General features: G+C 42.5%; 1 protein-coding gene across 1 annotated transcript; it reads left to right on the plus strand.

The window, feature by feature from the left end:
• The first annotated feature begins 1,791 nt into the window (after positions 1-1,791).
• On the plus strand, positions 1,792-24,608 carry MCOLN2 (mucolipin TRP cation channel 2). Its single transcript, XM_066624170.1, has 13 exons — positions 1,792-1,947; positions 6,408-6,581; positions 10,063-10,216; positions 11,763-11,850; positions 11,952-12,048; positions 13,022-13,121; positions 14,166-14,278; positions 17,536-17,685; positions 17,833-17,934; positions 18,029-18,151; positions 20,389-20,595; positions 21,548-21,663; positions 24,524-24,608. The coding sequence occupies exons 1-13, from the start codon at positions 1,792-1,794 to the stop codon at positions 24,558-24,560; spliced, it is 1,617 nt and encodes a 538-aa protein (XP_066480267.1). The 3' UTR covers positions 24,561-24,608.
• The last annotated feature ends 480 nt before the right edge of the window (positions 24,609-25,088 follow it).

Raw genomic sequence — 25,088 nt, forward strand, 5'->3', positions numbered from 1 at the left:
TGCAAACCTTTCCCTGTGCCCCCCGGAATGAAACAGTGAGTAGTTTTTTGCCATATTTTTCATAAAATTATGGACAGGCACTTGGGGAACAGAAAAATTTTAGGGGCTAAGTTTTAGGGTATAGGTCTGGATGCAGACTAGAAGTTGGCCATCTCTGGTAAGTTCACCAACCTAAAGGTTTCTCTGGAGTGAAATGAATGCATAAGAATTAGAGGCAATCTCAAACTTTTCAAAACAGATTTCAACTTTTCTTACAATTGTCTAGTTGCTTTCCGAAATGCAAAATCTATGAATTATCCATTATGGTTAACTTCAGGTCAATCTATCACTCAGGTTACTTTATTGCTGTAGCACACAACTCAAAACTCTGCAGCTTAGGGCATCTGGCAGAATTGGGTAAAGTACTTATTTTAGGACTTACCGGAAAGTACTGTTTGCTCTAACACTAAGAGAACAGAAAGTCTTTCAGTGTAATATTTTTAGTCATAAGATAGGTGGCAACTTGTAGATTTGTTTGGCTAATGCACAACCACAGAGACCTTTGGCTTCAGTAATTCTCTCTGTGGGAGGATTATAGCGGTACTGTTTGTGCAGTGTTACAGGGCCAAATATAAAGAGAAGGTTAAAGGAAGCAACAGAGAGATTATCACTGCTGGCTTCTGGTGGTAAGCTTAGACTTATCACCATACTAGAGAATTGCTGTGAGAATGCTTCCTATAAGTCTGGTTAGGACCAAACTACATATTAAGCAGTGTGTGTAAGAAACCCATGATGACCCACTTCTTTGCTGAAAGCAGCTTCTAGTCAGACCCATTTATGCGGTTTTTGGGTGAAGAAATAGCTAACCACCCCATCTCAATTCCTTTTCTCCACTGGAAATTGCTAATGTTGATTTTTAGCAAAGAAGCAGTCTGCTGCGATTTTAGTATGTGAAATTGCATGTAATGTATAAGTTGAATCTATTGACTGTGACTAATCTGGGGTGGGCAAACATTTTGGCAGGAGGGCCACATCACTGCTCTGATACTGTGTTGGGGGGCTGGGGAAAAAGAATTAATTTACATTTCAAATTTACATAATTGAATATATTCAGTACAGAACTTATATGAATGAATGAATTTTACTGGGCTTATTTTATAATACCCATGAGAACTATAATACAGGCATGCAGAGCCACATGAGAACTATGAACTGCTTGCCACACACCTCTTGCACAGTGAAAACATACAGAACAAGCAAGAAACTCATGGAGACATAAGTTGTTCAGAGGCAATTGGGGGAGGGGGGTTAAAATAATGCCCAGGGAAAAGCAGAAAACACATGGAGACTATAAAAGGCCCCACTCTGACTTGATCTGTAGCTTGTGTCTGGTGGGCTCCAACAGTCTCTGACTGATCAGAGTCTCATTGGAGACTGGGGGCTCCTGTGGGCTGGGTTGGAGAACCCTGAGGGCTTCAAATGGCCCACCCCTGCTCTAATCTGTCAGATTGAGGTTGCTGTGAAGCAGTTCGCTTTAGCCAAATGGAAGGTACTAAAGACTTTTTTCTTTGCTTTGTGTTAAACATGTTTATTGCCTGTTAATGTTTACCAACTTTTTGGGAAAGAGTCGTATATCAAATATACAAGCATTCCTGTGTGTTAAAGGTATTTCTCTTGTAAAATGGCAATGTACCTTCATCTTTAATATCGGAATGTCTTTCATATGTTTTTGAGTGAAGGCACAATGTATGTATACATACAAAATATGTCTAATGACATTTAGCTTTCCAACCCATTTATAACAGAAGTATGATGGCTCAGCCGGATTCAGACTTTAAGGAAGAGGAGTCTCTAAAAGAGGATTTACTGTTCTACTTCATGAATCCATGTGAGAAATACAGAGCCAGACGTCAAATACCATGGAAACTGGGGCTACAGATTTTGAAGATAGTTATGGTCACTACACAGGTAATTGTTTAAATGTACAAAGTCAGAATTACGTATTGGTTCCTTGATTCTTCTGTGGATCTCATTCAAGCAATTGTGACCTGAATGAGATGATTCAATTAATTCTTAATGGAGAGCCAGCTTCAAAAAGAGCTAATGCAATATTGGGTTACATTAACAGAGGCATGGAATCTGGAGGACAAAAAAACCTAATAGTTCTGCTCTAGTAAGACCTTGGTAGGGATACTGAATCATGTTTGGGCATTGTATCTTGAGGAGGACGTTGATAAACTGGAATGGGTTCAGAAGAGGGCAACAAAAGTGACAAGGGGTTTGGAAATCAAGTCCTATGAAGAACCAATAAAGCTACATATGTTTCTCCTTGAGAAGTCTAAAGAGAGATATGATAGTTGTTGTCAGGTAACTGAAGGGTGTCACATAGCAGGAGTGAACTTTGTTCTCTGTAGTTTCTGAGGGCAGGACTGGAACCAATGGGTTGAAACTATGAGGAAGTGAATTTAAGCTAGACATGAGAGAGAATTTCCTAACTGTAATAGTCTCTTCTTGTACAATGCTGGGCACTCTCTCTTTGGAGGTTTTCAGGCAAAGGCTGGATGGCCACTTGTCAGGGATGCCATATATGTTACCTGCATCTGATTCTAGTTTGTTAGGTCATAATCTCTATTCCTCCTAAGGAGTGTGCACCACCATGCAAACTAGTTCGGTTGCTGCATGGCAACGTCTTCAGGTAGTGACATCATATGTCAACACCTCCTTCTGGTTCAGCTGCGCTCTGAGCTGTGCAGAGCTGGGCTTTGAGCTCTGTGGCTGTGCAGCTTGCCAGGAATGCTGATCATAACTGAATCGACAAGCTAATGTGCCCCCTTTTGTTTCCCCTTTGCTTGTGCTTGGCTAAATGTAAGGCTTTTTGGCTTGTTATTAAGCTTGTTTCCCATGCTTTGGGAAGCTATGGCTGAAACTATCCTAACAAACCAGCCAATTTCTTGTTAGTTTGCCAGCTTCCTGGTTCACACATCATAGGAAACCGTTTTAATAACCAAGGAAGTTTCCCACCTTATCCATTGGGGAAAGAGAGGGGATGTGTGTTGGTTTGTTTGTAATTCAACAAACTAGGGCTTGTTGGATGTCTGAATTGTGCTGGTGATTCCAGGTGGCTACTTAACAGTCAGAATCTTTGTTTTTATTGTGCTAGCAAAATAATGGATCTGCAGGGGAAAATTAACTATACTGCAGTGGTGTCTTCCCCCCCCATGTTATCTGTGCTTTTTTCCTAACCTGCTTTTGCAAGGATTATAACGTTTGCCATTAGTTGCTGATAGTTTCTGAAGCTCTGTAGAGAGAGTGAGATTAGAAGATAACAATATGCCTTTTACCCTTTGAGACTAGATGCTTTCTGGACATCTAGAAAAGGGTGCAAGAGTTAAAGTTCAGAAGAATGTCAGGCTTTGAATGGGAAGGCCTGGATTTCCATACCCTGCCAGGATATGAGGCTTTAAGAAGAAGCTAGATGATTGACATGTCCCTGTGAGTTGGGATACAGGGAGTCTCTGACCCACACAGTGCTCCATTGCCCGCTTTACAAGAAGTCTAGATCTATGCATTTGGACCTGTTTTTTGCCAATCATTCCAACTGTGATGATGAATTGAAACGACAGATATTACTTACAAATGAAAAAATGGTAAAAACAATGGCAGATTTTTTATATGAGATTTTAACCAAACATAAAATGGAGGGAAATCCTATTTAATCTACATTTATTTCTGTTTTGATGACCTGCTTGAATGCAACTTCTTGTGTAAGCTGCTCAGGCAACTAAGAACATAAGAACAGCCCCACTGGATCAGGCCATAGGCCCATCTAGTCCAGCTTCCTGTATCTCACAGCGGCCCACCAAATGCCCCAGGGAGCACACCAGATAATAAGAGACCTCATCCTGGTGCCCTCCCTGGCATCTGGCATTCTGACATAACCCATTTCTAAAACCAGGAAGTTGCGCATACACATCATGGCTTGTACCCCATAATGGATTTTTCCTCCAGAAACTTGTCCAATCCCCTTTTAAAGGCGTCTAGGCTAGACGCCAGCACCACATCCTGTGGCAAGGAGTTCCACAGACCGACCACACGCTGAGTAAAGAAATATTTTCTTTTGTCTGTCCTAACCCGCCCAACACTCAATTTTAGTGGATGTCCCCTGGTTCTGGTATTATGTGAGAGTGTAAAGAGCATCTCCCTATCCACTCTGTCCATCCCCTGCATAATTTTGTATGTCTCAATCATGTCCCCCTTCAGGCATCTCTTTTCTAGGCTGAAGAGGCCCAAACGCCGTAGCCTTTCCTCATAAGGAAGGTGCCCCAGCCCCGTAATCATCTTAGTCGCTCTGTTTTGCACCTTTTCCATTTCCAACTGTTAAGTTCTATGCCTAATAAAGGTCGATTGTGATTGTGAGAAGAAGCTGGACCATCATCTATTGGGATGTTGTACTCATGGACAGCCTGCTCTGGCAGGGAGTTGGACACAATATTCTTATAGGTCCTTTTCAACTCTGTGTTTGTGTGGAACTCAAGAGTTACCTTGGGTAAGGTGATATCTGCTTAGACCAATTGTTCCTAAACTGTGTGACTTGGTGCCTGAGGGCACTGTATAGAACTCACAGGGGCACCACAGCATGTCCCTGGCAGCCTCTTCTTCCCAGCTCTCCCAGGCACCATCATCTTGTTTATTTGAAGAAGCAGGTGACCACAGGGCACCTGGACAGAGCAAGGTAAGGAGATGGAATTCTTCCACTATCTCTTTCCTGCCCACTCAGTCATTTCCTCAAACGTTCCTGCTGGCTCCGTTGTTTGCTTGCAGATGTTACTGGGTGAGCAAGGAGACAGGATAGGAGTGAGCCTATTTTAAATCACTCTCTTGGCTCTTGTCAATGGCTGGCTGGAGTGGGTGGCAGATGCGGGGGGGGGGGAGGAGTACATTGGCAAGTTGGAGGGATGGCAAACCATTCAATGTGACACTTCCAACTTGCTTCATAGAAGAGCCAGCCCTGCTACTTGCATAGAGCAATTGAACTATTCACATTCAGGACATTATTTTACAACTTAAGCTTGAAAACTGAATAGCCTACCCACCAGTTCTTAGTCTACCCACCAGCATAGCCTACCCATCAGCATGCAGAAAGATGTAAAATTCATTATCTATTATCACTCCAAGATAGAGATCCTTAAAGCAAGCTAACTGGAAGTCAGAAGCATTGGCCACTAGTACCCAGGATAGACTGTTCCCATCACCCCACCCTTGGTTGCTCAAAACCATGGGTGGCCCTGGCCTTCTCCTTGAGATTAGCCACAGCCAGAACTAGCTGGCATTGAAGAAACAGGCATGCTGGCACCCTTTACGGTGTGCACCCTGGACGGATGCTACCGGTCAGAAGTAATACCTGTTTTAGAATCTAGCATTAATTGTTCAGTGTGTGTGTGGGGAATTAAAGGAAAGGAGAAATTAATGGGAATTGTTTTACAAACTTCAGTAACTCTCAACCATCCTAGACAGTGTCTGTTTTTGTAGAGAGCAGTAACAAAAAAGACACTTCTCCCAGCCCAGTTGCTTGCCCAATAGTAGAGATAGCTAAACTATGCATCTCACTAAGGAAGCTAAGTGCTCAACAAATATTGTCAATTCTAGAGCTATTCATGAGGTCATTAAGCCAGCACGGTTGCATTTTGAAGCTATTTGAGTTAAAGATTAAACTGTGAAAAGCTGACCTAGGTTTCTGTATAGTAAGCGGTAGATAAGATTATTATTTGTGGTGTGCGCACTTTTCAACTTTGTTCCTGCTGATCTCGTCATATAACTTTGTAAATGTTGGAACAGATGTCAACTAAAGCACTTCTTTCCTTATGTAAGTTTGAGATGCCAGTGACTCCTTAGGACTGTTTATATATGTTTCTATAAATAGGTGAGTGAGCCTTGAGTAAGGAGTGAGCCTTGAGGAGGAATGGTGTGTGTGGTTATTGGAGTTGATGGTAAAGGTTTTACAGTCGGGTAAATGTAATTCTTTACAAATTGGCACCCAAAGCTCTGAGCAGATTTTAAACTGTCATTAATGAAGCATATCCAATCAAATTGCTGGTATGAAATGTTCAGTCCAATGCCAGTTTCATTAAATGCGTGTCTGTCCACTTGCTGCTTGAGCTAGATGTGGTTCTGGCTCAGAAGTGTTAAAAAGCCATCCTGATTTCTGAATGCCCAGTGCTGAAGGAAATGAACTAGATCCCATAGTAAACAGCAAGAGCAAGTACTGTATACTTTACCTACTAGAGGTTAATGTTCAGTAGGGGTGGTAACAGTTGCATTCTGACTGTAACTGGACTTTAATTTCAGTAATGGAGCTAAACTTCTCGCACACCCTATATATGTTCAGTGAGTGAAATAATGCACTTTTCTTGATTTTTTCCCCCCTTAAGCTCATCCTTTTTGGTTTGAATAATCAGTTGGTGGTTTCCTTCAAAGAGGAGAACACTGTTGCTTTCAAGCACCTCTTTCTGAAAAACTACTCTGGTGTTGATGAAGATGACTACAGTTCCAGTGTGTATACTCAGCACGATGTTTATGACAGGATTTTTTTTGCAATTAATCAGGTAAGCATGTGCTCATGGTAACCATATGTAGTCAGAGAGAGAGAGAGAGAGAGAGAGAGAGAGAGAGAGAGAGAGACTGATTACAAGTATCTTGCTAGAAATGTAAATATAATCTAGCTAGTTCACCAGTTGTAGGTGACCACTTCAGAAGCCTGTTATCTCTATCCCCAGCACAATTGTCTCTCTCTGCTACTTTGCTGTGGCACTGTAGTTCATAGGTGTCTAATGTCTTAAAACGTGCATCCAGTAGTGGCCCTCCCTAGCCCCAAGGCAAAGGTCTGTAATGGCACCTCCATGGGATGCTACTAACCCCCTGTGTGCAAACCCACCCCCCAACTTACCTGGAACGCAGACTCCAGAACATGTCAGCAAACCAGCACAGTTTCCAACTGTGTTAGGAGCCTCAGGGAGGCTCTGTGCCCATAGTATTTGACCCACTCATTTAATGGCAGGTCCGCCACAACTTGCATCACTCTTGTAATTTGGATGGCTGAGTGTTCAAGAGCCATGTCTGACTAGTCTTGCCAAAGCTGGAGCAGTACTCCAATCATCCTGTGTAGAGAGGCACAGCATTGGCCTTTTCTGTTATCATGAAATATCATAGCTCAGATAGCTCATGTCATGATGCCCCAGCACGAGAAACCCTGTCTCTGCCCCCTTGAGGGGAGGGCAAAGACAGTGATGTGATCCCCAGGATCGTGTTGCTGCTGAGGTTGAATGGGGGTTTTGAAACTTGCTTTCTGCAGTGCAGGCCATGGGGGGGGGGTGCAAGGAGCCCTAAGGAGCCCTCCACAGGGCTCTCCAAGCCGCAGTATGTGTTAAAGTGTTTGGAAACCACTTCTGGTTTTGCAATTTAAAAAATGCAAGTGGTTTCTGATGGTTTTTTTTTTTACTCACGCAGAGGCTTGGGGGAGGGTTTGGGGACTCAGCAACTCCTGAGTCCAGCATGTGGAAGACTCTGAAAAAGACTCGAGTCAGAGCCCCCCTGAATCGGCACTCACCCTCACGCATGCTAAGTCTGCCTGTGTCTGGGTGTGCTTGCTTACTGTTTTCACCATGTGAAAAACCTTATGGGGCCAATATTCCAACCAGGCAGGCAGCAGTGAGGTTCCAGCCATGAGGCAGGGAAGGGTTAATGGTTTCCTCTTGCAGTGAATGGGGGAAGGTGGGACTGGGCTCTCTTTTCCCGTATTTGATAGGAAGGAAGGAAGGAACCAGTGATCATTGGACAAATGATGGAGATTCTGATATTTTCATTGGCTGAGGGAGGGCAGATAGAGGAGCCCAAGGGGGTTCTTGCCTTATGACTGGCTGGAAGGGCAGGGAAGGGGGGAGGGAATTCATGGTGATCACACTTCACACAGCATGACTGGTGGGGGGAAGGGAGCCTGATTGAATGACCAGCTGCAGTGGGACTACCTCTGAGTAGGGCTGCAAAGGATTGGGTTGTATTTGAAAGCCTCCTGGCTGCTGCTCTTTACCCTCCTCCCCCTTGCTGCTTCTGTCCCTGCTCTCTCGAAGTCCCTCCTTCCCCTCCTGCCTTGTTTACAGGTGGGTGGGGACAATAGGGGATGGTTAAAGAGAGCTCCGACACACATGCACAGCCCAGCAGCAGCCCTGTTTTGCTCCACAGCACGCTTTTTAAAGGAGGGGCAACTTGACTCCTTTAGAGTCACTAAAGGGTGACTTGGAAAGTGTCCCCATTATGACTCTTTCTTGAGGCCAGTCGCAGGAGGCGATGACTTGGCAACTTGAGTCAAGTCCCACTGGGTTTTCCCATCCCGGGGGGGGGGGGGGGCTCTTTGGGGCTCCTTGTACCTGCAGTGGCCAGCACTGCAGAAGGTAAGTTGAAAAACCCCTGTTCAACCCTGGCAGTGGTGCAATCCTTGTAATCATGTCACTGCCTTTGCCCCTCCCATGCAAAACTTACCCCAGTTCCCAAACTCCCCCAGTTTGGAACCTCCTGAGGAGCTTGGGAGCAGCTGCTATAACTGCAGTTAACAGTCCTGCATAAAGTAAGCTGATATAGTTTACCTCCAAGTAAATCCACGTTGGGAAATAAAAATATTAATAAGAGCGTGATCATAATTAATGCAGTAGTTTTTGTCTGGATTGCCATTAATGGCAATTAAGTTTTATTTTTGTAGTTTATGGAATTGGTTTTCCAAATCTTAGCAGATAGGAGACCAGGTAGCAACTGGAGAGCTAGGTAAATACTGTTAATAATAATAATACTTCTAACGGCTTGGTCCCTGATCAGAATGCAGTGGAGGCTGCACCAGCCCTGCAGCGTGCATGCCAGTGGGGAAATAGGATTGGGCTATCAGTCTGTGGATTATGGCTACCAAGGAGGGCATCTTTCTACTTACCATCCCATATTCACAAGTGACATGTTTCAGATGAAAAGGATGCTCTTGGAATCAACTAGTGAAAACACACTTTGATGTCGTCGTCATCATGGGTGTGTCATGAAACTGTTGTTTCATGTAGGTCTTTACTTTTCTTCCACTGGTATTATAGTAGTGGGGTTTCCTCAGGAGTAAAGGACCGAAGTGAGAAGGACTGGGCTTATTAGTATAGAGAGTAAAACCCTGTGGAGAAGGGAACTCTGTTGCCTCCTTGGTTGGATGGGATTTGGAGGAAGAGTAGCTGGGGACTGTGAGTGAAACTATTTTTGACTGCGTTAGGTTTTTAATCTTTTTCTTTGCAGCTTTTCTTGGCAAGTTCATAAAAGGGTTTTGCCTGAGGGGCAGTCCTGTAGGTTTAGGAGCCTCCTTTATTTTGTAGTGCTTTCGTTATCTGTATATTGAATTTATATTAAAGTTTTTAACTGTTAATTGGATCCTAATAAATCCTGTGCTTCATGTTCCCTTTTGTTTGGATTTTAATGAGAACCTTGAGATTATTACTCCCTTTCCTTTAGAGCAGGGGTGCCCAAACCCCGGCCCTGGGGCCACTTGTGGCCCTCAAGGCCTCTCAATGTGGCCCTCAGGGAGCCCCCAGATTCCAATGAGCCTCTGGCCCTCCTGAGATTTGTTGGAGCCCGCACTGGCCCGATGCAATTGCTCTCAGCTTGAGGGAGACTGTTTGACCTCTTGTGTGAGCTGTGGGATGAGAGCTCCCTCCACTGCTTGTTGTTTCACGTCTGTAGTGGCATCACTGTGATGTAGTGGCAGCAAAGAACAGGCCAGCCTTGCTTTGTACAAGGCATTTTATAGGCCTTGAGCTATTGCAAGACCTTCATTCATTCATATAAGTTCATCTTTAATATATTCATTTATGTAAACTTATGTAGATTTATTCAAATTTTAAATGTGACTTTTTTCCCCGGCCCCCGACACAGTGTCTGAGAGACAGTGTGGCCCTCCTCCCAAAAACTTTGGACACCCCTGCTTTAGAGGAACCAATGTGAACCCTGAACCCTGACACGGTGTCTTTTGTTTTTGAAATGTTCTTGTTTGTGTGTATGGTTTATATCTAGTATCGACAATTGAAAAATATATCACTGGGTTTGCTTGGCTATGAGCAAGATGAAGATGACTTGGCTGGCTTGCAGATCTGTAAACAACAATACAGGAAGGGCACGATGCTTTCATCCAATGCTTCATTGAACATAGACAGTACTATTGAAACAGGTATACAAATTATTATTAGTATGAGTATTAATAGTATTTATATACCACTTTTCAACAAAAGAGATCGCAAAGCTGTTTACAGGCTAAGTCAAATAAATGGCTCCCTGATCTAACAGGGTTCACAATCTAAAAAGACGCAGAAGACCACCAGCAAACAGCCATTTGAAAAGACACTGTACCAGGGTGAAAAGGGACAATCCTGATCTTCCCCTGCTGTATATAAGAGGAACATCACTTGAAAAAAGTGCCTCTTGCCCACTTTACTAGTTTTTCACTAAAAAACCAAATGCACTGTGAAGGATGGAGCAATTGTATCTTCCTGTTATGTTTAGTTCTGTACAAAAAGCTGTGACTTAAACAAATGAAAAAAACAACCTAGATCTTTGGAGTTGTAGAATGCTTAAGGCTTCCATCATAAGGGAATACATATTGCATGAACAGGCAGCCCTCAGTATCTACAGGTTCGGTACCCACAAATTTGAATATCCACAGGTTCTGAACTCGTGGGGTGGGCCATGGGTGAACCCATGGGGTGGGCCCTCCTGCAGCCTTCCAACCCTTCAAAGGCCCTCTGGACCTTATGCTCCAGTCACATTTGGAAGCTTTGGGATGCCCAAATCCACAGATTTGAACATCTGTGGATTTCAGTATCCATGGGGGTCTTTGAATTAGATTCTAGTTCAGTGTCGCCATCTATAAAGACCTGGGATACTATTTAACCAAAGATGGTGTGCTGGAAGATAGTTGTGGAAGAAGCACTTACCATGTGTAATGTGCAAAGTTCCACAAGACTTGCATATCCCAGTGCTATTTATTAATAACAATTACTCCTAATGCATTTGAAAGTAGGATATCTGGCAGGAATGTCTTCTCATTTTCTGTAGTGTGTTACCATGAGGAACTGAAAAGCAGCCCATCCTGGGGATTCAATGTTTGAAATGTCTTTAGATCAGCACGTCAAACTCACTTCATACAGTGGCCCAAATGGCATTCATGGTGCCTGCTGAGGGCAGGAAATGACATAATTAAGTAGCAAGTGATGTCACTAAGCAGATAATGGCCAGAAATAAGAACTTTGTTCTTATGTAAGAACTCTTTAACTGCGAATGACATTACTTCGCAGCTTAGCAGCTGAGAGATGTTCTGCAAAGCGACACCTTGGCAGAAGTGACACTGCTGAAAAGACAGCCTGCATGATAATTGGGCTCTCCAGTCACCTCAGCAGTGTGTCTGCCCCTTCCCCCAGTGTTCTTTGCCTTTGAGGCCTCCTTCAATCTCTCCCTCCCAGAGCCCCAGCAGAAGCAGTGCTGTTGAAAGGGCAGTGTAGGAGAGCCCAGTTACCACATGAGCTGGATAAAGAGCTTTGGTGGGCTGTATCTGGCTTATGCCAGCCTTATATTTGACACCCCTGCTTTAGGCTATATTTCAGCATAATCTATGCGTGATATTGGTAGGACTTGGAGCAAATGTCCATAGAACTACAAACCTAGTTTGTGGCCCTGTCCATGTAGCATAATTAGGAATAAACTTCTGTTTCTTTTCTCAGAATGCATTATCCTAAATCCACAGGACCTGGCTACTAAAGAAATAGCTGACTTAAAGAATTCATCATTTTTCAGCCTTGAGTTTTATAGGTAAAGTGAAGTTTTGGAAACTTAACCTGGTGTGTGGTGGCTTGCGGTTTGGAGGGAGGAAGGAGTGTATTATAATGCCTTTTCTTTTTCAAACCAACCAGGCTTGTAGAGGTTCAAATCTCTTTTAAACTAAAAGGCATTGATCTACAAACCATTCATTCCCGAGAACTGCCTGACTGTTATGAATTTGAAAATACTGTAAGTGTTCTTCTATATTCACATAGGCTATATTTTCTTTCTCATATTATAAATGTTTCTTAAACTCCAGGCAAATTATGCTGTAACTGGAATGACCTGGAAACAGAAATAATACCAATCTTTTGCTCCACCGACAAAAATCAGGGCTTCTGCTTATAAATTTAAATCAACATCAAAAATTTAGATGTCTGAGTAAGGGACTGGATATTACCTAGTAGTTTTTTGTCTTCTAATTATCCATTTGTGATAACAAATATGATATCTGTGATAACATCTGTGACATAGTCAGAATTTGTACTTTAAGCAACTTGCCTTCATGAAGTATTATGTAGTTACATTTTTCCCTTTGCTTTTTGGCATTAGAAGGCCTCTTGAATTTTAGCGGTTACTGGCAGAAGATTTTATTTATATAATTTATAGGTGGACCCTCGTTGTCAATGAGGGTTCCATTCCTGGAACCCTTGTGGATACCAAATTCTGCATGAAATCAAATCAGGTGGATTTCGGGGTACCCTGAGCTCCAAACATGACTGGAGCCTTGCTCTGGTCATGTCCAAAGCTGTTCTGAGGCCTGTGGAGGCTGCGCGCAGCCTCCCCAGGCATCAGAATGGCCTCCTAAAGTCCTAGAAAGGCACTTGCAGTTTTTGCTCAAAGTTTTGCTCCGGAGACCTTTCTGAGCACCGCATGTATCCACTGTTTCAGCTATCTGCAAGGGATTCCAGAACGACCCACAGTTTGAGAAACACTGTGCTAGATACACCTGATAAATGTCTGCCTGATGCAGTGTGAGGATATTGATGTGGATTAAGTGGTTAGGCTTTTGAAGCTTACAAGCCAGTGCTTGTGTATCTAAGAACATAAGTTTTAAAGCTTCTTGTTTTTCTCAAGTATGTGTTTTGTGTGATCTAAGTATGGAGATACGTCATTGCTTCAAGAAGGTAAACGCAAGATTTTTTTTCCCCTTCTTCAATAGATTACTTTTAACAATAGGGCCCACAGTGGTAAAATGAAAATATTTTTTGATACCGATGCCGATATTCAAGAATGCAAAGACTGGAATATATCTGGCTCTAGTAAGTATTTTATGTGTGTGCACCAGAAAGTATTATGTATATGAATACACCATTCCAAGATGAAAATCTAGGGCTTCTCGTGTGTTTGAGAAGTGGGGACAAAATGGTAGTTGCCTTTCTGCAATTGGCAAGGATGACATTTCTCATTTAGCAATCTTGCTGGTATCTTTGAGCACACAAATGCGATGCCTTGCATGTCACAATGTGTCGTTGTGCCACATCTGTGTTAGTAATCAGTCTTAAGTTAGTTCAGGATGCAAGAGTGCACAACCCCTACTGGCCTTTACACTCGCACAGCGTTTATTGTGTCTTTACACTTCCACAGCGTTGGTACTGAATGCTTGTCAGCTCAATGGCTTAATGAACAGACTCTTTAAACATGTTGCATTTTAGTTTTGAAGAAGCTGATACAATTTTTATGTAGACAAAATGAGCCACCTGTTGAATGGCTAGACCACAAACAATGCTATGTACTAAATTCTGACTCTTTAAACCAGTCGAGAGGCACTGGTTCTGTCTCCTAGTTAGTTAGTTGAAACTTTTTACAGTGTAAGCATCTCATTTGACAAAATATGACAGGCTGAGTTCTGTAGTGTCGGATCTAATCTCATCCCTGCCCTCTAGTTTTGCTGATGTTGTAGCTAAAGTGGAGGGGGAAAAGTCCTGTAAACCAATGTGAATTGCACATGTTTGTAGAGCTTGCTGTTTTCTTGTCCAATACTTTTAGTATTTAGCTTTTAGCTTTTTTATAAATATTGAAATTTATATTTTCTGCACTATTTTTTCCAGTTTCAGCATTTTAGTAACTTTGGATAAAGAACTAACTACTCAGAAGTATGAAGTGTGTGTTCCTTTCCATTTATGTCTTCAGACCTCTGGTGCAAGATTTATAGAAAGGAACAAGGCTTGTGTGATATAATGTATTGAACACTGGACTATATACTAGTCTATTTTTTCAATACTGCTGTAGCTTGCTCTAAAATGCCCAGGCTAAAGACAGAATATAAAGATGTAATTGTCCTATGTGTCTCTTTTATATAATAGTTCAGAAAAATACACAGTACATCTTGGTTTTTGATGGGTTCGTCATTGTGAGCTGCTTTGCTTCACTTATTCTCTGCACGCGATCCATTGTTCTTGCTTTTAAATTGCAAAAAGTAAGTATTTTTTTATCTTTTTTTGTTCTGTGTTTCCATTTTCAGGGCACACATGGCATGAGAGTATGCCCATGGGATACTCTTGGTCAGGGGTTCATTTAATCAGAGTAAGACTTAACAAATTCATGGTGGATGCACCCCTAACAGCCTTAAGGCTGTCTCTGAGTTTGTTTGTGTGTGTGTGTGTGTGTGTGTGTGTGTGTGTGTGTGTGTGTGTGTGTGTGTGTGTTTTGCAAACAGTAGTCAAGAGTTGGCCCATCTCTTAAAAAGATATCAATCCTTTAGAGCTGCAAATAGTGGTTAGGCATATTGCATCCTGTTAACAAATCCAACTTATGTTTGTGTGATTTTAGTGTGACTTTGATTGACCATAAAGGCAAGCAAAGGATTGAATATTTGAAACTGATGGATTACTCAATGTTCCTGTCTGAGATTTAAAACATCTTTCCCAATTTGAGGGAAATCAAATACCTGCGCATTCTCCCCCAACCCACTACCTGCAAGATTCATCTTGTGTATCTAGTGAATACTTCACTGCAGGGATTTCACAATTATCCTATAGCTAGTTCTCTCCCTCCCCTAACATTGACTATTAACTTGGATAACTTGTACAGCAAGAAGCAGAACATAAAATATCTTCCGGTTTGTGTTTGTGAGAGCCAAATTATTCCTTACAGTGGTGAATGGTTTTGGGGGTGGTGCATATGGTGGTAACCTCCTTTTAATAAACTACTATAATGTGTTTTTTGTGGGGCTGTCCTTAAACTATTTGGAAAGTTAGAGTGGTTCAGATATAACATTGATGGTGATTACAGTTGATGGTTATAGGAACCTAGGATACCAGTTCTGGGAGAGGTCACTGGCCTGGGGAAGAGTCACAACAGAAGTATTGCCCAATTGATCTAGGGCATGGGTCTCCAAACCCCAACCCGGAGGTCAGATGCGGCCCACAACCAGCCTCAATCTGGCCCGCGGCCAGCCTCTTGTCCCCAGAAAGCCTCTGGCCCACATGGCCAAACATGACTGGAATTGTGCTCTGGTTGCATCTGGAGGGTGTTCTAAGGGCCAGAGAGTTTGAATGAATGAGCCCATTCATTCATTTATTCACTCATCTAAGTTCCATCTCTAATTTATTTACATAAATTTTATATTTAAATTTTTTTCCGGCCCTCAACACTGTGCCAGGTATTTGATGCGGCCCTTTGGCCAAAATGTGGAGACCCCTGATCTAGGGCAGGGGTGTGAAACTCATTTCATACAATAGGCCAAATAGCATTCCTGGTACCTGCTGAGAGCCTGAAGTGGCAGACGATGTCCAGAAATAAGTACTTTGTTCTTCATGTAGGAGCTCATTAGCTGCAAATGACAGAAGATAAAATGTGCAAATCTTGATAATATGGGAACTGAGAGATGGTCTGCAAAGTCATACCTTGGCAGAAGAGGTGCTGCTGAAAGGGTGGCCTTTCCCAGCACCTTGGCAGCACCTTCCTCTCTCACTCCTCTTGATCTGCCTCTTCCCCCGTAGTGTTCCTTGCTTTCTGAGGCCTCCTTCTGCCTCTCCCTCCCAGAGCCTTGTCAGAAGTGACACTGCTAGAAGAGTGCTTCATGATAAGGTGCTTCTGTGGGGCATACTCAATTCACAGATTTTGTGTTTGACACCCCAGTGTAAAAGCTTTCCAAATAACATGGGAAAGAGCCGGCTTCAGTGGGTGCCCTGCCATCAGTGTAAAACAAAAAGTGGCATTTAACGTTAATTGCTCAGTACAGTGGCAAATAAGTCATCTGTTGCAATTCTCCTGATGTTTAGATGGTCACCACTTAAAGTGTTACAGTGGGAATGTCCCCAATTGGGGATTCACAAATAGATGTTTGTAGTAAGTACCAAAGTAACTACCAACCTGTCCCACCCACTCCCAAACTTCTGGCATAGGTAGAAGGGCTTAGAGCAGGGGTGTCCAAACATTTTGGCAGGAGGGCCACATCATCTCTCCGACACTGTGTTGGGGGCTGGGGAAAAAAAAATTAATTTACATTTAAAATTTTAATTTACATAAATGAATTTATTAGAGATGGAACTTATATGAATGAATGAAGGTCTTGCAGTAGCTCAAGACCTATAAAAGGCCTTGCACAAAGCAAGGCCAGCCTTTCCTTCACTGCCACTGCTATATCTCAGACGTGAAACAGCAAGTAGTGGAGGGAGTCCTCGTCCCACAGCTCAGGTGAGAGGTTGAACAGTTGTCCTCATTCTGAGAGCAGTTGCGTCGGGCCAGCGTGGGCTCCTGCAAGTCTCTGGAGGATCAGAGGCTCATTCGAGACTGGGGCTCCCCAAGGGCCGGATTGAGAGCCCCCTAAGGCCGCAAGTGGCCCCCGGGCCGGGGTTTGGGCACCCCTGGCTTAGAGAAGGGATTTTTCTAGTCTGTGCCAAAGTGCAGAGAAGATAGAAAAGAATGGCTCTTCTGTCTTCTCTGACTCTTTCTAATCAGCTACCAAAGTGAGAGGAAATGCTGCTTTCGTCCAGTGCTTGCAGTCTCTTGGAAAAGAGACTTCACCTTGTCTCTCCTGCACAGATAAGTAATAGTAGGAGTCTGTCCTGTGGTTCCTTGCCTTATTTAACCTTCCCATGTGAAATTCCCGCCTCTTTCCCAAGCCTGCTGTGCTTTCAGAGGATGTGAAGGAGGGATGGTGTCTTGTTGCACTTGCAAGGAAGCCTTCAGGCTGGGGTGGTGTTTTCCATTCATAAATGGCAAGGAATATGTAGCACAAGCTAGTATGGATGGCACTCCACTTTATCGGATGCATGAAGTGAAATTTCTTTTGTTACGTAAGCTGCTTTTGTTGAAAAGCAGCACGTTTAAATATAATTTTATTACAAGACTTCCATGCAAGTGTGAGAAGACTGACTACTATGCCTCTTCCTCAAACCTTTTGTCCTTGCCAGATGGGTTGAGAGAAGGAGTTTCCTCTAAACTTGCCATGCAGTTTGAAAAAGGAAGAAATTCCTACTGCACCTTCATTTTTCCATAACTAAAGGCTCTTAGGGGAGAGGTTTCTTCATCTGAGGATCAGGGGCAAATACCCTTACTGTGCAGGCAAGTTGATGCCTGACCACATCCTCTCTTGTAGCCATCTACATTTTGGTGCAATGCCTGTGAAGGTCATTCTGTGGGCTGGAGTAATATAAGAGAACCAGTGTATGTTTCCTGCTCTGAAACAGCGGGTGCTCTCTAACTGCTTGTTCTTAATGTTTGAAACAGAGATTTGTGAATTTCTTCTTGGAAAAATATAAACGCCATGTGTGCAATGCTGACCGCCTGGAGTTCATAAATGGATGGTATGTCCTGGTGATTATCAGTGATGTGATGACTATCATTGGCTCTATCATGAAAATGGAAATAAAAGCCAAGGTAAGAACTAAGCTATAATAGCTGCTAATCTTTTCTGAGATTGAAAAGAAGAGACATTTTAGGAGAGACATTTTACGTAACATCTACATGTGTGATCTTAGATGCATCATCTATGCGCACATAATCTGCTTTTGTTCTTTCTTTCAGAATCTTACAAGCTATGATGTTTGCAGTATTTTGCTTGGTACATCTACCTTATTTGTTTGGGTTGGAGTCATTCGATATTTAGGCTACTTCCAGACCTACAATGTAAGCCCTGGAGTCACAGTAGCATTTCCGTTTCATAATACTGTAGCATTTGCTTTTTAAGTGTCTGACAAACTTTCAACTGCTTTTGGCGCAGGTACTCATTTTAACCATGCAGGCCTCATTGCCCAAGGTACTAAGGTTCTGTTGTTGTGCTGGGATGATATACCTTGGCTATACTTTCTGTGGCTGGATTGTTCTTGGACCCTATCATGAAAAGGTATGCAGGTGTGTGTTTTACCTAGTCTGTGATATAAAGATGGAAAGTATGTAGTAATTTTGGGGGAGCACACCTCTTTGTCTCACAAAATTGGGCATGTTCATACTTTGCATTCAATTAAGCTGTGTTTGTACGATTCATTTCATTTTAAATTGAATGTGCATACCTGCAGAGGAAAAAACTTGTTTTTGAGAAGCAAATCTCTTACTAGGAAATGTCACAACTACATTTTAATATAACAAATGGGATTGGTGGAAAAATTCCTTAGGCCTTTCATTTTCACACAAGAGGGCAGCATTGTACCACATTGGTGCAGTTTTTTAAAAAAAATGCAGACATAGCTTCCCTAAAAATAGGATACTAAGATCTTGCTAGTTGATCTCTTAAGTTTGAAGCTTCTGATCTTTTCTTTAAAATGCTTCAAATGTGGTCTAAATTTGACCTTCTTGAAACTACCTACAGAACGGACGGGTCTTTCTCTTCAAGACTGCACATAATGTCCTAGATATATTGATCTCCCAGAGGGGTGGCTACATCTGCTGCATTCAAGAGTCTTATAGCACCTTTAAGTTCTTGCCTGTTTTATTTCACCAGAAGCTTTGTAAACATTGGTCCATCTGATGGATTGTAGTTGGAGGTGGTGGTGGTGACCTCACTGGTGGGACATAGGCCAGGGGTCCATGCTCACCCCCATGCCTGGCCAATCCTTGAGGCAGTAAGGGTCTACTGCTGACTGGTAAACCAGAGCCCATTGGAATACCTGCCATTTCTGGCTGCAACTGTCCCTTGCCATCACCCAATTAAGCCATCCAGGGTCCAATGAGGTGACTTGCAGAGTGGCAGGGCAAAGCATGTGGCAGTGATTCCTCCATCACACCATTATCTAACAGTAGTGGCACTTCCTTTACCACCACAACTAAAACAGTGGGTGGCAGCTTGAAGGAAGATCTGTATCTGTCTGCTGCCCAAGTCTAAGCATTGTGTGTGTGGGGAGGTATGATGGCATGTGCATTCACCTTCCAAAGCAGGAGTGAATGTACTGTGGGGGGGGGGGGCCTGCAAGGATTTTATCCCAGGCCCCTCAATATCTGAAACTGTCACTGACTGTAGTCTAAGAAAGCCGATTCTGAAATGTGTTAAGTCTTTAATGTGCCATCGGACTCTGTGTTAGCAATATTGTCTGTCTCAACAGGGTGTTACTGTGGGGAGAAGGGTTTTCATGTCTAATATTTCAATGAAGTACAACTAGGCAGAGAGCTAAATTCGCAAGTGTTTTGTGAGTGCATTCACATGACCACCAGGATTTCCTTATTCTTTGTTCATCATCACAACCTGCTCAGCCATAACAAAGAACTATAAAGTTTGGGTTCAGGGACAACTATTTTTTATTTAGAAAGGAGTACTTTCATGGCACTGTTGTATACTCATGTTGCTTAGCCCTCATGTTGCTTAGCCCATCCAGGTAATATAATGATTAAACATGGAGCACCATGTTAGAGTGGACTAGATGATTTTGGTAATTACTGCACCCATTATATATTCAGTTAAGGCAGGCTGGTTTTGCTCTTTCTGCAAGGACTTGTGAGGTATCATAAACTTTGTTAGACCCACCCCCAGGAAGCATACACTCATGGCCATGTGCTTTCTCTCTGTCAGCTGTAAAATAACAAGTATATGGATCTCTAAAGCCTCACAGTAGAGCATGTGGTTTGATCAGAATTACTGCTTGGTAAAACTGGTTTTTATTGAACTTTCCTGTCTTATATGGTAGCATCAAATCTTTGAGTACCTTGGTGTTCTGGCCATGAAAAGTAGGTCATCATACTTCAGTTGGTATTGGGGGGACGGGGACTCTCTTATTAAAAAACAAACACCTAGTGGCTCTGCTAATTAACTATGGACAAATAGAGAGACATAATATACATTTTTTTCTGTTGGAAAAGCAGGATTTCAACTTTTGAAATGGTTGAAAGTGATTTCAACTTTTTTGAAATGGTTATCTTCTGAAACCCATGGTAAATAACTTCTACAAATGTCTTCCAAGTTTCCGTACAGTGTGTTAAGGCATGCATTCAAATGAGTGATTGGGATGGCTTGGTAATATTTGGGTCTGATTTTGTGCACTTATAAGCAACTTAAAAGATGCTTATAAATGAGGGAGTGGGATAATGAAAGACTGATTCTTCCATGTGCAGTATAATTGTTTTCTGATGGCACTTGTGTTTGCTGCTTTCTAGTTTGAAGATATGAACACCGTAGCAGAATGTCTATTTTCTTTGGTCAATGGTGATGACATGTTTGCTACATTTGCTCAAATTCAGCAGAAGAGTACTCTAGTTTGGCTGTTCAGTCGACTGTACCTATATTCCTTCATTAGCCTCTTCATATATATGATCCTGAGCCTTTTTATTGCACTCATTACAGATGCCTATGATACCATAAAGGTAAATTACTGTGTTTGGTGCTTTATTCTTTCTGCGACTGTTCAGCATTCTTATAGAAAGATGATTCTTGATGTTGGAGTAGAGCTCCCTTAAGGGAGTATTTCATGCTTTTAAAAAAATATTTTATTTTATTTTTAGCTTAAAGGGGATCTCCGTGTAGGGCTAGGGTAACATTGTTAGAAAAGGATCTGATTATTTCTGTGTTGATTTTACTAGCTGAATTTCTACTAGCCTTTGTTTAAGCCATATCGATGTGTGGTGACAACACTTCTGGACTCAGTGTAGCTAGTTAAGAAGTGTTGGAGTATATGTTTGTGTCTAGCTATGTTTGTGCCACCCTTTAATTTTTTTTTGTGGCAGGGCTCATGCACCTTTAATGAGCTACTTGACAGGCAAGAAATTCAACAGGTGAACATCTGTTCCCCATAAAATTTTTGCATTTCAGCTTCTGAATTTCTGTATTTACAGCAATTCATGGAAACCCTCCAAGGAAGGAAAGAAGTAGAAAAATATTAGTTCTATTTTGAACACGATTACTTGCATCACAAACTTGTCCAAAGCCAGAAGATGCTGGTCCCTTCCCTGACCCCTCCCCATTTTGCTAGAGCTATTGAAAAGTCCTCTGTATAACTAAAGTAGCCTAGCAACACAAATCCTTAAAGTACAGACAGAACCATAGTGCGCATAAGGATATTTGCATCTCAATCCTTAGACACTCCATCTAGAAAGAGTAGAGGAGAAAGCATTGCATATCCCCACCAGTGTGCTGTGTAACCCTTAATTCCAGCCTTTCACTATCCAGTAGCTTTGTAGCCTACTGGCTCCATCCGTTTTCAAGTATATTTTCTACTGTGTGCTCTAGCAGTTGGGAAATCAGTGTTAAATACAGAGTAGCTCTTCTTAAGCAAAGCAGCTTCCTGAACAGATCAAACTCCCATACCTCCCGTTTCAGAAGTACCAACAAAGTGGCTTTCCTGTGACGGATCTTCAAGAATTTCTAAAAGAATGTGGCAATGAAGAATACAGCATAAGGGCACAGACATCAGTGAGTTTCTGTTGCTGCAGGAGGTCAGTACATTGTTCCGCTGTTTAATTCCATCAGCTTTGTAGCTCTCCTGAATACCCTTGAGAGCAGCACTTTTTATTGGATTGTATGAGGTTTATGATGGGGGAACAGAAATGGATTCCACAACTCTGAAATTTCCAGCCTCTTAAGTATATTTACTTCCACTTCCTCTCCCCCAGCCACAGTTGTAATTGGCATTAACGATGCTAATTGTCTTTTAATGATGGAGAAGGACAGGATCATTAATAATTAAAAAACATTTTTTTTATGGTGTAACTGCTAGGGAGACCAAGTGCTTTAACTGTGATGATGCAAATTCCTTTTCCTGATGATGCTTTGGGTTTTTTAAAATAAAAAAGCAAATCTTTAAATAAAATGTCCTGTTGGCAGACAGTATAAGCCAAAAATAATGTGATGTGTTCTGTCTTTAAATTTAAACTCCAAAGGGTGTGATCACACCATCATGAGGGAGAATGGTACCTATGTCAAGTAGTCAAAGGAGACCACATATCTCCTTAGATCAGTTGTTCCCAAACTCCTCAGGAACTGGGGTATTATTATTATACTTTGTTGCAGGGGAAGGGGCAAAGGCAGCAACTCCATCTCCAGGATCATGCTGCTGCCAGGGCTGATTGGGGGCTTCTTACCTTCCAAATTGCTGCACCGGCCTCTGGGGTGTGTGTGCGGAGAGCCCACTGGAGTCCTCTGCAGGGCTCCCCAAGAGTCGGTAATAGTAAACAAAGCAATTGGAAACCATTTTGGTTGTTTCTGATCATTTTTTTTTTACTGTTACAGAGGCTTGGGGAGTTCTGCAGAGGGTTCTGCAGGGCTCCCTGCATGCCCCCCCCCCCCGGCCGGTATGGCAGTTTGGAAGATAAGAAATCCTTGATCTGCCCAGGCTGCAGGGTGATCCTAGAGATAGTGTTACATCCTTCCTCTGCTCCTTAAGAGGCCAGAGGCAGGGCTTCCCAGACTGGGGTGTTGCAAAGCCTCAGTTTGAGAACCTCAGCCCCATTCTTGTTGCCCCATGTGAAATAAATTGCAAGACTCCAATGTTAAAAGCCTGGTTATGTGTCGTGCTTGTAGAAATGAAAGATGCTGGCTGAGTTGGTGCGAACAGTGTTAACTTGCAGGAATTCCACATTATCCAGCACAATTCTAGGGCTGCTCAGATATTGGTTAGAACATGCATAAGGTAGGGGATTGCACTGTATTTGCTGGCCCTACCCCCCCCCCCAATACATTCGGCACACTCAGACCAGTGGAAATGAAAATGATGGATGCAGTCCCGCCAGCAGTTGTTCTACTTGGTCAGACAAGTGACTGGCTTGTGCTAATGATGTTTGAATATAAACAGAGACTTTGGGAGACAAGGGCAAGAAAGGTTCTGAAGAAATTTCACTGTACTTGGCCAGGAGGGGTTTGCTGGGAAGAGAGGCAGACAGCAGTTTTGGTGAGTTGGGCCAAAGGATAGGTTGGCTAAAGGACCTGGAAGTAGAGCAGGACTAAACTCTCAGCACTTGAGGTGGAATACCAAATGCTGCCACCCAGGGATGTGTCAACCTCTCTCTCCTCCTCTCTACATTTCTTCTATTCCATTCCTCCTCTCGCTTTCCAGGGAACAGGAGGAGGAGCAGTAGAGGCAACTTGGTGGACAGAGTTGGGTGCCTCCTTCCAATCTGCTGCCAGAGGTGACCACTTCTGTTGCAGGTGACCACTTCTGTTGCCCTTATGGATAGGCTGGTGGCACTTAAGGCATAAGATGAAGAGAAACTCATGGGGTCTGAGAAAAGGAGAGAGTTGGTACTGTAGGTCAGGAAGCCAAGGGGGCATAGGGCTCTGCAGTCTACATCCAGCTATGACTCCTATTCATTCAAGACTAGTACAGCAAGAGATTTTGCCAGTTTAGCTTCTATTGTTACTGCAGAATTGTGGCCTGATGGCTAGAGGTGGTTTGAAATGGTGATATCTGTCTTACTCACAAGTAAGGCCATTGTGTTCAATAAGAGTTATGGTATAAACCTATCTTACTCACTGGAAACAAACACTTCTACTGATGGCCCTTGTAGTCTTCTTCTCCTCCCACCCCACAAGTAGGAGAATTGGGGGTTGAGAGTAGGTGCTATGTTTCACATTTTTAATTGATTGAACTAACCAGTCAATAGCTAGAGGCTTCTTGTCTCTGTTGGTGCAACAGCTGTGAAAAACTGCATTTGAAAAAGTGGAAGTGACTTTCCTGAATGGAAAATGCAGGATATCAATTTTTAATGAGAATTTGAGCTGGGTTTTTAAATTTAATGTTGCTATGCACTTTTAAAAGCCATATTCATCCGTTTCAGGCATCTTAACAGCCCTGGTGTGAACAAGCTTAATGTTTGCTGTCTAGAGATAGTCTGGAACTCATCCCCAGCTTGTGAATCCCAGTCTCAGTCACGGAACACATCTTACCCAGTAGTGGTGAATCCTGAAGCTCCTTCTTGCTGAATAAGTACTTGAGAATGGAACAAGAGAGATAGTGGTTCATAGGTTGCATATCTGCAACCTCAGTTTAATACTGGAACTTTCTTAAGCATGCCTTTTATCCATAGTATTTGCTGAAAGAAGACTGGAGACACTTCATGCTTTTCCCTTCCTGAAGTTATTTTTTGAGGTTTAGGAAAAGAGCCAGAGATATAAGCCTGGGAACAATGGTTAAGAGCTCTGCTCTAAACTGTATGTGAATGAACACTGGGGAGATGAGAACTTATGGTGACAATTGTAAGCCTTCAGCAAACCTTTTCATAATACTGTCCAGAGCATTGCATTGATATTTTGTTATAGCATCACTAATATGATATGTGCTTCTTTTTCTCTGTTTTACAGACAGAAAAGTGATGATAACCTGATACTTATTAACTGAAGACAGATGGTGCTAGTATAATGGTGGCGTGCAAGGAACAAACTTCTGTGAAAAAGTTTACCCTCCAGTTGCAGTATGGCACCCCACGCGGGTATATTTCTCTGCAAAGTAAAGAGCTTAACTTTGATCAGAAAGAGTGAGAAGCTAAGAAATGGCAATATCTTCTTGCAGACCACAGTGAGAAGCTCAAGAACTGTATATTGGCTAGACTCATAAGATGGCCAGCTAATGATCATTTCAACCTTTGTTTCAATAACTGATCTTGAGAGGCATTGTCTGGGAGAACTCCCAGGTGTTAGGTATCTCTTGCTCTTCAATCTTTAACCTGTGTTAGAGGTATTTTTATATTAAAATATTTATAGTCACTACTTTAAGCACACAAAATATTGCAACTCTTGGTTTAATAGATTTTTTGTTCATTTAAAATTTGTATTTAAACATTATTTTGCTAAATGTGTGCAGAGTTCAGTGCTGTGCATAACGAAATAAGCAATTCTGTGTTTTGGTTAATTAAGTTGATTTAAAGTT

This window comes from Tiliqua scincoides, chromosome 4, assembly GCF_035046505.1.
Source record: "Tiliqua scincoides isolate rTilSci1 chromosome 4, rTilSci1.hap2, whole genome shotgun sequence".
Classification (NCBI taxonomy): Eukaryota; Metazoa; Chordata; class Lepidosauria; order Squamata; family Scincidae; genus Tiliqua; species Tiliqua scincoides.

What these genes read in the sequence shown, in the direction of transcription:
- MCOLN2 (XM_066624170.1), top strand. Translation starts at nt 1,792, where the DNA reads ATGGCTCAGCCGGATTCAGACTTTAAGGAAGAGGAGTCTCTAAAAGAG. An exon ending in CTGGAATATATCTGGCTCTA is followed by an intron (nt 13,122 to 14,165) that starts GTAAGTATTTTA and finishes TTTATATAATAG; the next exon opens with TTCAGAAAAATACACAGTAC. An exon ending in ATGCCTATGATACCATAAAG is followed by an intron (nt 20,596 to 21,547) that starts GTAAATTACTGT and finishes CTCCCGTTTCAG; the next exon opens with AAGTACCAACAAAGTGGCTT.